Genomic DNA, 14,852 nt, shown 5'->3' with positions numbered 1-14,852 from the left:
TTGCCCTGCCCCGGTATCGGCCATAACTACAACAGATAATTTCTAAAATAACATTAAAATAAAATTAGGCCTATATAAAGAAATCTCTTCCTTCCTTTTACCTGGCTCTGCTGGCGTACGCTAACACAGGCTTTTCTGGTGTTACAGTGAAATCTGTGACCCATTAGAATGTGTTACTGTAGTGCCGTCTACCTACGCCAATCATTCTGTGAATTAGCGGGAAAATCAAACCCAGGCAGATGCCTTAAAAAAACTATATTTAAAAAGCGTTCTTTTCCCTGTTAGTCTCTTTTGCTGTTACAGGTCATTTAAGATCATTGTATGAAAAATCAAAGAGCTTTAGAAACATTAAAAGTACAACTTTTTAGATTCTAGCTTTTACACTCTGACACTCACTTACTCAAATGCATACAGTGTATCTGGAGGATGTAATTACAGTCTGATATTCAAAACCTTCAATATAACACAATACGCATGTGACGTTTAATTAAGTTTAACCCTCCTGTTGTCTTCCTGTCACAATTGAAAATCAACACTTTGGTTGACGCTTTTTAAACAATGTTTTTAACTTTTTCTTACGTTTTTGTCCCTTTTTTCAATGTTTGTCACTTTTTTGACGTTTAACACTATGTAACACTAACTTATTAACTTTAATTTAATAGTTATTTTAGAATTTATGGTCAATAAACCTATTTTTTTGGAAATTATACCTAACGTTTGAGTTATAAAAGCAGAAATTAGGAATTATTTTGAATAAAATTAAAGGAATGTATGTTGATGGATAGTCACAGACTGGAATATGTCAACTTTTACTCAATACTATTTCAAAACTACTTAATTTTTTTTTTCAAATGCTATGAAATTGAATAGAGAGTAGAGATATGAGAGTAGAGATATGTACTTGCCAAAGAGCGTTGAAGAGTGTGGAATCAATCATGTTATTTGGGGAAATTACAATTGGTTAGTTTAAAAAGAACATTGATATAGGAAAACGGGTTAATTTGACCTGAGGACAACATGAGGGCGAAGGCTTCCTCTCTGGCTGACAATGTCAATAAAGTCAAACCAGAGTCATTGCCCAGAAAGTCAGAAACTTGGTATAAAAACATTTTAGTAATGTAAATTGAAAGACTTTACCAGGACATTTTGATTCAGCCACACACTACAGCATATGAGACAAGGTCACAAGTGCTCTTGTTGCTCCCCAGTCTTTGCAATAGTTTGGACATCATGTCAGTTGCCTCTTCCTAATAAAGTGTAATAAAAATTTGTAAAACTTTAATTCATCATTACTTAAAAAGGACCCCACTTTGTATATTTTGTGTATTTTTCTGTTAATTTTCAATAACGCTGCACACTTTTGCTTACTTGAAGATAAAGACTTTCACTTGATTCATTTGTAATATGGTAGAATAATATTTTACATAAGACTAAGTTAAAAAAAACTAGTGCTTTGGCTAATTGTCTGAGTTGACTGACAAGCTTGTGACGGCTTAATTGTCAATTTGGATTGTAGTAGGACCTTTGTAGTGACCCACAGGACACTACAAGGATTTTACAGGGGTCTTATTTCACTGAGTGGGACTGAATGTGTGAATATAGGGGAACTGTCAGGGAAGGTCCAGGTTCTAATGCTTGTCCATATGTCTGTGCGTGACTTTATTGTTGCATGAATGTCAAGTCACCTTTTGTCTGTGTCTATGTTATTGTGTGAGAATATGTAGGTTCCGCTGCAGAGCACTCTGTGAACTAGAGGGGTCTTTCTAACACAAACCAGTGCACAAACACACAGAGGTATGGACCCCACTGACGCACTAATGCGGATGCAAAGGGGTTAAAACAACAGCCGAATGAATGCCGGGCATGGACACGAGAAAATAACCCCCAAAGCCTCGTCGACTCCAACTCTCAGAGCCCAAAGCACGCTGTTTACGACTGCATGAAATATAGACACCACACTGTGGCTCAGATTTCAGAGCTAGACTATTTGTGCCCATGCTTTTGACAGATACTGCCTAGACATGAGAAGAAAATGTCTTTTTATAAATTGTATAATACTCCTTTTAAAAGTTATTTGATGGTGGCTTTGTCATTTAAGGCAATATAAGTTTCAAACAATTCATACATATCAGTAAAAAAAAATAAAAAAGTCAAGCCTGACTGTGACTGACAAATTACCTGAAATCAAGTGTTGATACATTTCAAGCCAAAATTCAATACAGGTATGTTTAAAAACCCAAAAGTTGTTATTAATGACAAAATGCTTATTTCCTTCAAAAAAGGATTTTATTAATTAAAGCTGAACTATTTGAAGAATAAATGCTGTTATTTACCATTGGATGCTTGAACATCTTCAAAAATTCAAGAAGAACGTACAAAAATAAATAAATACAGTGAAAATGGTTACAGCTAAAGGTGTTTGTAGTTAAATTAAAAGTAAGAGTGCCTATCAAAGAGGGTAAAACCATCTGACTTCTCATCTTAATGTTCTTCAATATGTATAGTCGCTATGCCAAGTTGTTTCCAATACATAAACTTCATTATAATGAATGATGTATTTATAAAATGGTGTCATTTTTTGGGAGTTTTGTAAAAAAGAAAAAGAAATGTTTCAGACTGTGGATTAAACAACTTATTAGAATGGAAATCTTGTATTCAGTGTATAATGTGTGATGCCAAACAAGCCAACTGGATGGGTTGTGGCTTGTTAGCTTTACGCTAAGAGGCTTTATGAACATCATAGTTCCTGAAACATACTTAACCAGCAGAGAAGAAAGTTTAATTTAGTGCATTTCATTCATTCACAGTGCCAATTACACTGCCTCAGGAGAAGCAAAATGTATAACTGCAGCACATTGTGATCTGTACATAATGATGGCAGTGTACTGTCAGGAAGAAATAAAAGAAGAAGGAAGTATTTTCATCAAGTAAAAAAGAGTTAGGCACACATCCTTTTTAGATATTAGCTGATGCTGTTCTTTTCCCAGGACCACTTTCCAAACTGTAGCCTAACTGGACTAAGTTCCAGTGGCTTTTAAAGGGACATTCTGAAGGGACACATTGAAGGCACAGAAATCAAGCTGTTAATTTACCTGATCTATGCCTCAGTAATTTCGGCACTTGATTGGTGTGACTCTCATCACACGTGCATTGTGATGACTTTGATTCCATGAGCGTTGATGTATGTGAGGAGGACCATGGCCCGCCTCTCAATTACATCGATCAGCTTATCGATGCCCTGTCGGCCGCCCTGGCTCTCCCAGTATGTCTGGTCCAGAAAAAGAGACTGGAGGAGCTTCTCCCTCAGCCTCTTGCTCTTCAGTACGGACACTGCCTGCTCTGGCAGCCTGGAAAGACAGAAAGTGTGTCAGGAAAAATTACGGTCAAATTGGAGTTTTAGTTCCAGGTAAATGTCCCAGAGGCCGAGCTGCTCTTTGTTGGAAGCAGGGGGCTGGAATAATTTGAATGGTTCTTAGTGGGCAAAGTCAAACTTGCTAAAAATAGGAAGGGCTGAACATTATGGAACAGCCGTGCAACTTTATCCTATTTGTTTTTTAATCCTAGTCTCACATTGCCTGACCTACCTCCACAGTGCTGCAAAGGAAGGTCTGCCTAGTCCACACAGCATTCTGGGATGGGAGGAAAAAACTTGCTCTGGTTTATTGGCATTTCTTTAAACTAATCACAATCATCTTGGGTGGCGCCAAGCACCAGCCACGATAACTGCACCTTTGCAAAATAGCCTCGGGAAATAACTTGTTTTGGTAGAACACAAGTTGTTTTTGTCATGCAACAGAAAATACAGATTTGACAGGTAGTCTAGCTAGCTGTCTCAATTTACCCTGAAGAGATCTGAGGAGCAGCTCAGGTAGGAGTTTAGAATGACAACATAAAGAAAGCGGAAGATGAGGAACATCCATCTGAAAATGAGTGACATCTGGCGGATCTTCCGGCGGCACTGGAGCAATCCCCTAAATTAATCATAGTTGATATAGACTACACCTAACCCATTGGAATGTTAAGTAGGTAACCTGAGAATAAAGTGCAGAAAACAATTAAAGCTATAGGGAAAGTGCAAGGGAAAAAGCCAGTTCTTGGAAGGAAGACTGGGTGAAGATACCTCAAACAAGAATTTTGATGCCTTTTGGAGATTTTTCCATCTTTTCTTGGCTTCTTCATGCGCATTAACACGTTTTTACCTGGGGTGCCCAAACTTTCAAGCCCCACTGTACATTAACTATCAGAAAAGCAGTGGCTCTTAGTTTCTTGGCAGTTGAAATTACACTTACCCGGTCACATCTCAAGCCTTGGTTGCCTATGAGGATGTTTGTGTGACAAAATTTGAGTGACAACATGAATACATACAGGCTGAAAGTTAGTAGCTACTCCTGGTATTTTGTTCGACATTTGAACAGCTTTCAAGCATAAACTAGCTTACAGTAGGCTGGTAGATCAATGTGAATGAACCAATGTGCCAGTGCTATTTGCTGCTTGACACAGAGATAGTTTTGTGCCTTGCCTCGCTGAGTTTTGAGTGGATTTTATTATGGCATGCGTAGGAGTTCTGCCTCAAAAAAAATGTTTGTATAACTAAAATACCAAACCACAAGAGAGAGACGGGAGGGGGAAAATGACCATGTGGACTTTGAAGATGACTGGAGAAGAGCCATAGATAGACTGCTAATTAGTTGTAGACTACGTTTAGGTTTTAAAGCAGCTCTTCCAGCTTTTCCAATTGACTGTGATAATGTGTGTTGTACATGTCAGTTAGAAATGTGCCTAGAATAAATCAGATAATTTAGCTTTAATAAAGTCAAAGAGATAAAGCTCTGTCAGATGTATACAAAATCATCAGGTATTAATGATGTTGGGTGATCTTGATCTTCTAAAGTCATCTGATACATTTGACCTATTGTGCCTCTAAATCTTTTTTTGAATGCCAGACGATAAAGTTTTGATTAGGATCACAAGGATCCGTGTGTGATAGAAGATACAAGTCTCCTTGCCAAATCCCAGTTTCTCTTCTGTCTCCATATGACTTATTGATTAATTTATCAAAAGATGGATGAGATGAATGCAGTGTCTCTGCAGTGTGGTTTGGAATTACATACACATTTCATTGGGGAAAAACAGAAGAAAACACATTATGATGCCCCAAGATTCAAAACCAGAAGAAAAATGTTCTGTTTTCTCAGGTTAAACTTTGCAAGGTTGACTTTAATATACATAAAAGCATGTTTTTAACATTTAAACTATGGTTTAAAGTGATCAAAACCGTATTTGAAAGTGCAAAAAGATGGCATTTTGTTTGTGCTTTGTACTTAAAGATTATTACGTGCAAAATGTTAATTCCAGAGTTGCTGAACAGGCCACAAGCCTCGTTAGGATTTAACACACCAACCATGTTGTAAAGACTGTTGACCTCTTGTTAATTTAAAGAACATTTTGGAAGAACTTCAGTGAATCAGACAAAAGTTATTATTTTGATAACATCTGTGTTATGACACAAAACTGTCATAATGTTGCTGTTGTCATTTCCACATCCGTTTGAAGTCCAACAAACAAAATCTGAGTGAAACTTCAATATGTTCATTTTACCGAGCAATAAAGACAAAACCTCTAAAATCATCAGTATCTATCACATACAGTTATAGATGTTTTGGGATCCAAACTTACTCTTTGATTCCTTCCAGGAGCCTGAAGTCCAAGTTGTCCTCATTGCGGTCGAAGAACCCCTTGTTGTTAGTGAAGACCAGGTGTCTGGGGTTGTGATCCCTGTGGATAATGTTTGTCAGTTGTATGTGGTTTGGGTCCCCACATTGAGCATGGTGGCCGAGTTCCACACACACATCCTCCTGCCTGGGCCTGAATCCACAGCAACTGTGATCCAGACGGTTGTGAATCTGAAAGGAAACATTCGTATTTCCTCCGTGAACATGTGTACTGGATGTGTTGAGAACACAGTTGTGTTACTGATTTTTATGAAAGTGTTTCTAATTTTTTCAGGTGCAAGAGTTTGTCTTGCCCTGAACAAGGTTGTATTGCAATCATGGCATTATCTCACAGTTAGATAATAATAATTGCATTACAGGGTTTATGGTTTTGCAGAGGAAAAACTAAACACATCCAGGCTAATTTGTGTAGTGCTTCTTTAGCATTAGTGCTGTTTGGTTATTTGATGAGATCTGCATCAATTATACCATCTTACTGGTGAGTGACATGACCGCACAGGGGACTTCTTAAGCCTATTAGACAGCACCTCATCGAACACTCCTGCCTTCTCCATAACAACTGGCATCCTATAGTCCCCAACTAAGGCTTCAACTCATCTGTCACTCTTCATAATGCTAAACCATTTAATTGTCAGAGGCTTTAGATGATGTAACAAAAGACTAAGTAAAACCAAGGCTGCGGCATCTGAGATGTCACTCATAGGTTTCAGATTGGACTTTTGAAACCATAATTAGGTGACAGGCATCTTTTTCAGAAACCTGGGGGCCAACTTGGCTCAATGAGCATCCACCAAAGTTGTAAGCTGATATACCTCCAGGATACCTGTCAATCAAGCCAACAAGCCCCTTAACATTACTTTCTGTAAGCCCTAATATCTTCTAATAAAAACTCTGAACCTTTCTGAACCCAGCAACCTGGATGTAAAACAGCTAATTAAATTTGACTTCAACTTTTACATTCCATGTAAACTTTGGCAGAAGTCATTGCAGACTTTTTGAAGATCAACACTATGTTTTCAATCCTAAAACCAAAACCAGAGTGACACATAACTAACATTTTTAGAGTGAGAGATATTTGAGGTTTGGCTTCAGTATTTAGCCATGGTTGTTGTCACCTGAGCATTTTTCAGCCTGTGAGGGTTAGTTCAGGACAAGAAAGTATTTTTTACAACATGAATAGATGCCATTTGGTATTTTGTTATTCAGTATCAGACAAACCAATTTAATAACTTCACTATTCAGTTCACTTGCGTCTTTGATAAGATGTGTGATAGGCCTATCTGTTTGTAATCTGCCTCTCTAACCTGCACCATATGAATTTCTCATTACTTGTTTTGGAATTTATTCATAAGTAACTTGAAATAAAGACCCAAGATAAAGCGGTGGCACTTTGGCCTCAATGGCTGACTGAGTAGTTCTAAAGGTATCCAAACAATTGTAAAGTATGCAATTTTCATTTCCTCACTCTCACCTTGATTATTGATCACCGGTCTGGTCGAGCACAGCAAAAAAAGATCTGTCTAAGCTCCAAATAGCTCAAAATAAAGCAGAGAATATTGAACTGGCCTGTCTATCAGGTGCATAGCTGGGTACAGTGAGGGCACATACCAGTCTCTCATGGCTGAGAGTAGACAAGAGGTTGGCATGCAACCTTATGAATATTTTTAGGAATATCTGTTTTAGTAAACAGCCAATTTGTCTGTACTCCAAGTCAAATTATGTCAGAGACCAAGACAGTTATAGTACATGGCAGGCAGCTACTGTAGGTGTTATCTACTCAAGCAAAAACCCCGGACTGATACTGTGTGCAGGTCTGTATTGTTTAGAGTCATCACAATGTTGAATAGCTTGCCAACTATTATAGTGAAGGCATTGAGTAAGGCCAGTTTGTAAAGACTACTTAGAAAACACTTCACAAATTAATAAAAACATTAGGTAATCTAACTATGATGGGCTGTTATTGTTGGAATGTGATGTTATTGTCATAATGTGATGTCATTCTATTTGACACTAATTTACAAAACAGGTACATAATGATATTCTTTTCATGTCTTGTTTTAAATGTATGTAAGATTGTATGTACGGCATTCGTATGTACATATTGTAATTGTTTTATGTGGACCCCAGGAGAAGTAGTTTCTACATTGTTAGAAGCTAATGGAGATCCGACAGAAAGAGAGAAAGAAAATAAATGCTATGTTTGCTCCTTCATGATCATGGGACACATTTTGGAGAATTCGCAGGAGATGTATTTATTGCTAAAATCTGATCAGAGATACAGTCCTTTTACACACAGGAAACAAGACATGTACTCAGCCAAAGGACAATACCCCTGAGGATTTTTAACCTAATTCTTCAGCAATAACAGCTGTTGGAGCAAATTGCTGATGTCAGACAAAAGCAATGTTGGTAAAAAATCATTCATGAAGCATTTTTGGAATTCAATAAACTACTAACTAGAGGGACAGAACTGTTGCAGACATGTTTGTTTTTTTGCATATTTAGAGAAAAGTTGATCTGTCTTTCAATTTCACAATATGTTTTCATTATTCAAATGGCTTGTAGTACCTGTAACAAGAAGTCAAACAGAGCCAGTTTACTCCACTCATAGTGATGAACTGTGAAGCAGCCGGAGTCAGGCTTTGGGCTGATGTTTTTATGCCAACACCTCTGTTTCAGGGAGTTCTGGTACTCCCCCCATGTTAACCTCACGGTCGACAAGCCTGCAGCAAGGCCTTCTGGGTAGAGAGATGCATCCCATGACACCACTGGACAGGGCTGGCCATCTAAAGAGGGAGTATAAAAGGATTACATGATCAGGTTTCAGCAACTGGTCAGTCTCAGTGAGTTTTTTAACCTATCGGTAATCTTATCCAGGAAAAGCTTAGTGAGCAATGCATACACATGGTTAAAACAAACACACCTATAACTTTTAACTTTGGTAGGTGACCAGCACAAAACAGCACTACCATGTATGGTGTTCAGAACATTACTACATGTTTTATATAGTTTTGTAAGCACTCCCTTTAAATCAGTGTTTGATCAAACCGCTGAAATAAATGTATCATTGCATGTATACATTTAAATGTCTTGACTCTCCTGTCAACCATCAATACATATTAGTACCCTATTTAGACATACAACACAGCATAGCTTGTGAACTTTAATCTGGTATCAAGACAACTTTTCTAATGTCACTGACATTTGAGGTGTGCGGGTGCTTTTCCCATATGGTACTGAACAGCTCACACATGAGGATTCCCCTTGGTCCCATGGCTCTACAATCTTTTGTATTACTGAAGTTTTTTCTGCCATGGAAATACGTTGATATTTTCAATATTGGTATTGAATGAGCTGGCTTTGGTCAAAAGCACATGGCTGTTGGATCCTCAGCACACATCTCTCCCACCACTATGGCAACAGTGTCAGAGCACCCAATTTAATGAATCCTCCAATTAACTCCTCCATGACATTCAGTAATCCGAGGGTTAAACCAACAAATTCAAAAGGTTTGTACTGTATGATTAGTCTGCAATGTAATAACTTTAGCTCAAAAAAAAACTAAAACTATGACAAAGCTGCATAGATTCAGTTCATCAGGGTAGTAATATACATGTTCGCAGTCTGTTTCTCCATATGATTACAGTGCTGTGATGTTGATGATACAGTCTGCAATTTGGAACCTAAGTGCAGCAGCCTACACAGAAAAGAGTTAAACTCTGAGTGCGGAAACCACCAACCTATCAAGTAAGAAAATGTAATTTAGTTGATCTTGGAGTTTAGTTTAAAAGTTCGTATCCCCCCCAATCAACATCATCCACTGTCTGTAATAAAACAAACTCATTAGCCTACAGTTAGAACTTAACTTGGTTTTAAAAGTACTCCATAAATTGTATCCAGCTTCAGAAACCTTGTCATCGTGTCTGTTGACATACCGTGTAAAAAGCTAAACTTTCTGCTTACAGCTGGCAGTGTCCTATTGAGACCAAGCACCCTGTCCAGATGGAAAGCAAAGACCTCAGAGGTGTCCACGGGGATGTTGATTACTCCGCACTGCCCTCCACAGACAGTGTGTTTTCGGTTTTTCTTTGGAACGCTTGTCTTGCCCTCAAATACCAGAAGTGTCGGAGAGTCTCCATGAGAAACTTCTTTGATGCGCAAAACGTTGGCATCCGCAAGAAAGCGCATGACTTCCACGTCCTTTGGGCTGAGCCATGGCGGTGCCCTCTGACTGTATATTCGGATAGAACTAATGTGAGAGTCTATCCGTGTATCCGTCGGAGATATATAGGTTATATCTAAAGATTTATAATAAACGTCCCTGGTTTCTCCCAAGGAAGTCTTGGATGCAAAATTACGTTTATTCTGGCCCGCGTCTCGCTCCAAAGTTACAAGTTTGTACTGCGTAAAAGCGGAATTAGTCTCCTTCCTTCTTACTTTTCTCCTCAGTTTTGGTCTGATTGTACCCCGAATATGTGCTGGTTTCAGGCGCTTAGACTTTAACGTTATATACACCACGTTGGACCGTGTCGGGACCACAAAGCTCGCACCGGTCTGCAAATCCGAGTCTGAAAGCGCATCACTAATATCCAAATTATAAAATCCACGGGCGTTTCGGTATTTGTCTTCGTCAATCCCTCGTTCCAGTTGGTGCTGCGAGTATCCAAAATGGGAAACCACCAACAACAAATGGAAAACACACACGCTGGCAATTATCAAACTCCTTTTAGAAAGAGGGCACCTTCGAAAACTGCTGGTCAATCTTAGAAAGCGCAGCCAGTGAACGCGAGACTTCCCCATTAGAACTTATGTTAATAACATGGTTGAATGTCTTTTTTTTTAGCCAAACTCAAACCAGGGAGGAGCGCACAACATCCGAAACTCGTTTTGGAAGGGAGGATGTGTGGCCACAGTGCAAGAAGACAACTGTTTAGGGGATGGACGCGCTGGGAAACCATCCTGCCAATCTCAGATGACTTGAATAGTTTCAGCCTTTTCTATTTATTTATTTTAAGTTGTAGCTATTTGTAATAAAACTATTTGGTAAAATACAGTTAAGCGCTGAAGGAACCCATGGTGGTAATTAAGCTTTCATCATTGAACACCCACGGACGATGCATGATATTTCTGGTTATAAACTTTATCAAATGATCTGCAGAATTACTCAAGTTAACTGTAGCAAGTAACAAATAAAGTTGTCAGACAGGCGAATATTTTGGATAGCGTCCCATGCACTTTTCAGTAGGCTAATAGGAATAGCATAGCAGTTAGTGCTAAAATGGCAAAAAGAATTGTTCGTTGATGCACATTTATTTTTTAAGGACATTGTAGACTGTGTAGTGATAATATTTAATAATTAAAATTCATAGATCAGAGGTGATTCAAGTTGAAGTACATTTGATCCAATAATCTTTGTGTTTTAGGCGACATCTGCTGGTCCATTTATTTGCTCTTAATTGACTTAATTGACTGCTGATAGAATAGAATAGAATAGAATAGAATAGAATAGAATAGAAATTGGAAAACGGAAACAGTTAACAGCAGGAAACAAATAGCTCCTCCCATGGAAGGGAAATGCAGGCTTGATGCAGCAGCCCACTTACAGGATTTCCTGACCTGAATGAAAACATGTTTAAATATAGAACTATTGTGTTGTGGCATAAAGACTACTGATGTCCAGATAAGCGATGTCCTCTTCAGCACGCCAGACACATGAGTCTTTAAAGTTCCACATAAAAGTGGCAAAAACCACATGTAGAATTACTCTGCGCTAGTGAAAGTTCAATGTTTACTGTGGCCCAAAAAAGTGGTCCATTCCAGAATAATGTTTAATAACCCTGTATTATTAGATTGTAATTATCGATGCATTAATACATACATCACTTAAATGTTGAAGCTTACTTTATCAGGGTAGCTTGTGAATTTTCCCCCAGGGGCAATAAACATGTTTTTGAATCTAAAATATGACATCATTGATTACATGTTATATTACTAATATAAACTGCAAAGTAAGTAACTTAAGTTGTCAAAACAAATGTTGTGGAGTAAAACGTACAATATTTGCCTGTAAAAAAAAGTAATGTCGAGTACAAAAAGCGTAATACTTAATTTTCCTCGTTTACCGGTTCATGGTTCATAGTTAGAATATAAACTATGGTTATAGGTTCAATAAAAACACCATATTTTTGTCGCACTGCAGCAATTGCTGCAACTCCTCTTTTCACCCTGTGTGTTGAGCTTTAGTTTTTAGCCACTGAGTGAGGCATCTCACTTTTGTTCCCATCTTTGTTCAGAGTCACACATGCCTAGTACCTAGATAAGAACTAGCCAGTCAGAAGCAGAGTATGAGGGCAGCTAGGCGAGTACTATAACGTGTGTCAAAAAGTAAGGTTAAATGACGCATGTTTATCCTGGAAGTAAAGGCTGGACTACATAGAGCTGTTTGGAGCAGTAACAGTGTTTTCTGTTAGAGATGGTAAGTTCCTTTGGGGTGGACTTTGGGCTTTTTCACTTGTAAACCAATTACATGCACAAAAAAGATACTTAAAACAATAAAGGAAAGGGAACAAGCCAAAACGCATATTATGAGCACTTTAAGTAAAGTACAAGTTCTTCAAAACTATACTTAAGGAGGCTACTGTATTGAGTAAAGGTATTTTTTTCAACATTGTAAATTTGAACAATTATGATAGTGATTTCTTCAATAATTTGTGTTCCTTGTTTTCATCTCACAATTATTTAACATGTTTAATATTTTTCCGAAATATAAAAACGAGTTTACTGAAACATTTTTATTTTCACACTTTTCTCCTGAGATAAAAAAATAGTTCACAATAGCACAGACATGAGCCTTCATATTGAAGTGTTTTGTTCCACCTGTTCTACAGTTTATAACACCCCCCCCCTCCCCCCCCTTCATGTAACTTGTCCATTGCAGCCATTTTGTGTTAGAGTGAGTGATTAGATAATTGGCAGCACCTGGCTGAGTGTCACACCTCTCCACTGCAGACACACTCGGCATGTAGCTGTTTTTAACACTGTGCACATGCTCAATCATAGAAAACAAATATTTAGTTGTAACATGCTTGAAGCACAATACCCACCTTTGCTTTTATTTATTAGCACATAATTGATGGTGACCTGTCATAGCACTGAACATGCAGCTGAACAAGGTATGTGAACTATAATTTGTCTGTGATGAAATGAGAGCAAGCCGGAGGCTCCTGTGTTGTCCGAAATTAACAATCTCCAGTGTTTATTTTGCTTTTTAATTCTTCAAGGTGCAAAAATGTGTTGAAAGTGCCGGAGCTGGCAACTTGTGAACATTTGAGTTCACCTGTAACTCAACCAGTATAACTGATTTTTGCTTGTGGAATTGATGCCAATGTGGCTGCTCTGCTGTTGTTTGGAGTCTCCCATCTTCTTTCCAATAGTTTCAATGAGGAACGAAAGTGTTGATGTCTCATTTTGAATTTTGTTTTGGATGTCAGATGTCAGAAATTACTTTTGTGTTTGCTTCAGTGGCCTGATCTTTTTTTCAATGTGAAAGCAAACTCTGAATCGATTTCATTACTACTTGACAGGGTGAGCACATTGATTGAAGTTATTTACTTTTCTTACTATTTTCAAGAAATGATTTCTGACATTATGTTACCAATATTCTCTCAAGGAGAACCTGAAGGACACTTAAGTCCTGTGTCTTGGTGAGTGAGCTGTTATGACTTTGTGTTGTCATGTGTCATTGTTTTGAAAGACAACATGACTTCCTATATGGATGGTATTCCTTTCTGCGGGGAACAAATTCCGGCAGTTTCGGACCAAGTCCCTCAGAGTCTCATTTATAAAAAACCTTTTTTATAAATGAGATCCCAGAAGGTTTATGTGAGCTCAACTCATTAGCAGTCAGTTCTGTGTGTACAAATATTGTTCAGCACAGACAAGGGGAGGTTAATGAAACATGGATTTTGATTAAATTATGAATAAGGATACAATTAAAGATTTTAAATGAGGCTCTAGGCTTTCACCAAGGGCCTCCGTTACTCAATCTACAGCTGCTGGCCCGCTTGGTTTTAAACATGATTTGTCTCTTGCCAAGTCTTTATTTTTTTGGATTTGTAAGCCTTTCCTTTAGTCGCAACTAAAGCAATCAAACAGCATGAAATATTAAACGCAAAAATACTGCGACAGTGATACTTTAAACGTACAAACAAGTATAGGCTCAGTCGTGTAAGTAACATTGTTGCTGTTATTTGCTTTTAAATTGTTTGCTAAAAATGAAATGCTAAGAATCCATTTTGTATGCAAAAGTCAGATTTATTTTTACAAATTGAACAATGTGTCAGTGGAGGTTTAAAATCCAATTATCAAGAGGTTTCTGAGTCCTTCTCTCATTAGAGGCTGGCCGCTTGCTGTTGTGTCAGGGCCGCAGTACGAATCCTCTATTTGGACCCATCCTCTACATAAAGAACCATTCATCATTCCGTGACAGCATGTTCCATGGAGCCAATGTCTTTGTTACCATTTCAGTGTTTCATAACTGGCCTTACCTTTTTTGTAAACTACTATTGATATATTATTTACAGACTTACACCTGAGAGCTTTTCTTTATCACACTGTGGGGCTATAAATAACACTGCATCTTCCAGCAAACCAGCTTTAATATCTGATTTCCTTGGAGATGTGGTGTCAGTGGGGGTAGCTCAAGGATGAATGAAGTATTTATTTAATTTCTTTTTGTATCCCTTTAGCTCTAACTTTGATTTGGGCCAAATTTACTGGCTTATTGCAAAGGAATGCAATTGATTTAATGGTGCAATATGTAATACTGACAGCTAGTGTTTAAAATAATTACTGCAGTACAAAATCAAAATACTGGAGAGAAGTTGTCTCCCCTGCACCCTCTTCCCCAGACAGGAAGTTCATGTTGGTTGCCAGGCTGAGACCGCAGGAGCCACACCAATGTTGGTAGATGCTTCTCTCACAGAGCCAGACTTTACTTCACAGCAGAGTAGTAAACGTTAGATGCTGGCTATATTGACAGTCATAAAAGCCTGTGCTCACGTGGAGCTCTGTTCCCAACGGACAGACAAACTTTTTCGGCTTAGAATTACAGTAGGAACC

At 38.1% G+C, this 14,852-nt stretch overlaps 1 protein-coding gene across 1 annotated transcript; it reads right to left on the bottom strand.

The window, feature by feature from the left end:
* Window positions 1-2,617: 2,617 nt before the first annotated feature.
* Window positions 2,618-10,640, bottom strand: gask1b (golgi associated kinase 1B). Its single transcript, XM_032528486.1, has 4 exons — window positions 9,668-10,640; window positions 8,301-8,518; window positions 5,677-5,903; window positions 2,618-3,347 (listed from the first exon to the last, which is right to left on the bottom strand). The coding sequence occupies exons 1-4, from the start codon at window positions 10,530-10,532 to the stop codon at window positions 3,140-3,142; spliced, it is 1,518 nt and encodes a 505-aa protein (XP_032384377.1). The 5' UTR covers window positions 10,533-10,640; the 3' UTR covers window positions 2,618-3,139.
* Window positions 10,641-14,852: the final 4,212 nt, after the last annotated feature.

Source organism: Etheostoma spectabile, chromosome 10, assembly GCF_008692095.1.
Source record: "Etheostoma spectabile isolate EspeVRDwgs_2016 chromosome 10, UIUC_Espe_1.0, whole genome shotgun sequence".
In the NCBI taxonomy this organism is placed as follows: domain Eukaryota; kingdom Metazoa; phylum Chordata; class Actinopteri; order Perciformes; family Percidae; genus Etheostoma; species Etheostoma spectabile.
This window is presented reverse-complemented; position numbering and strand designations above follow the sequence as displayed.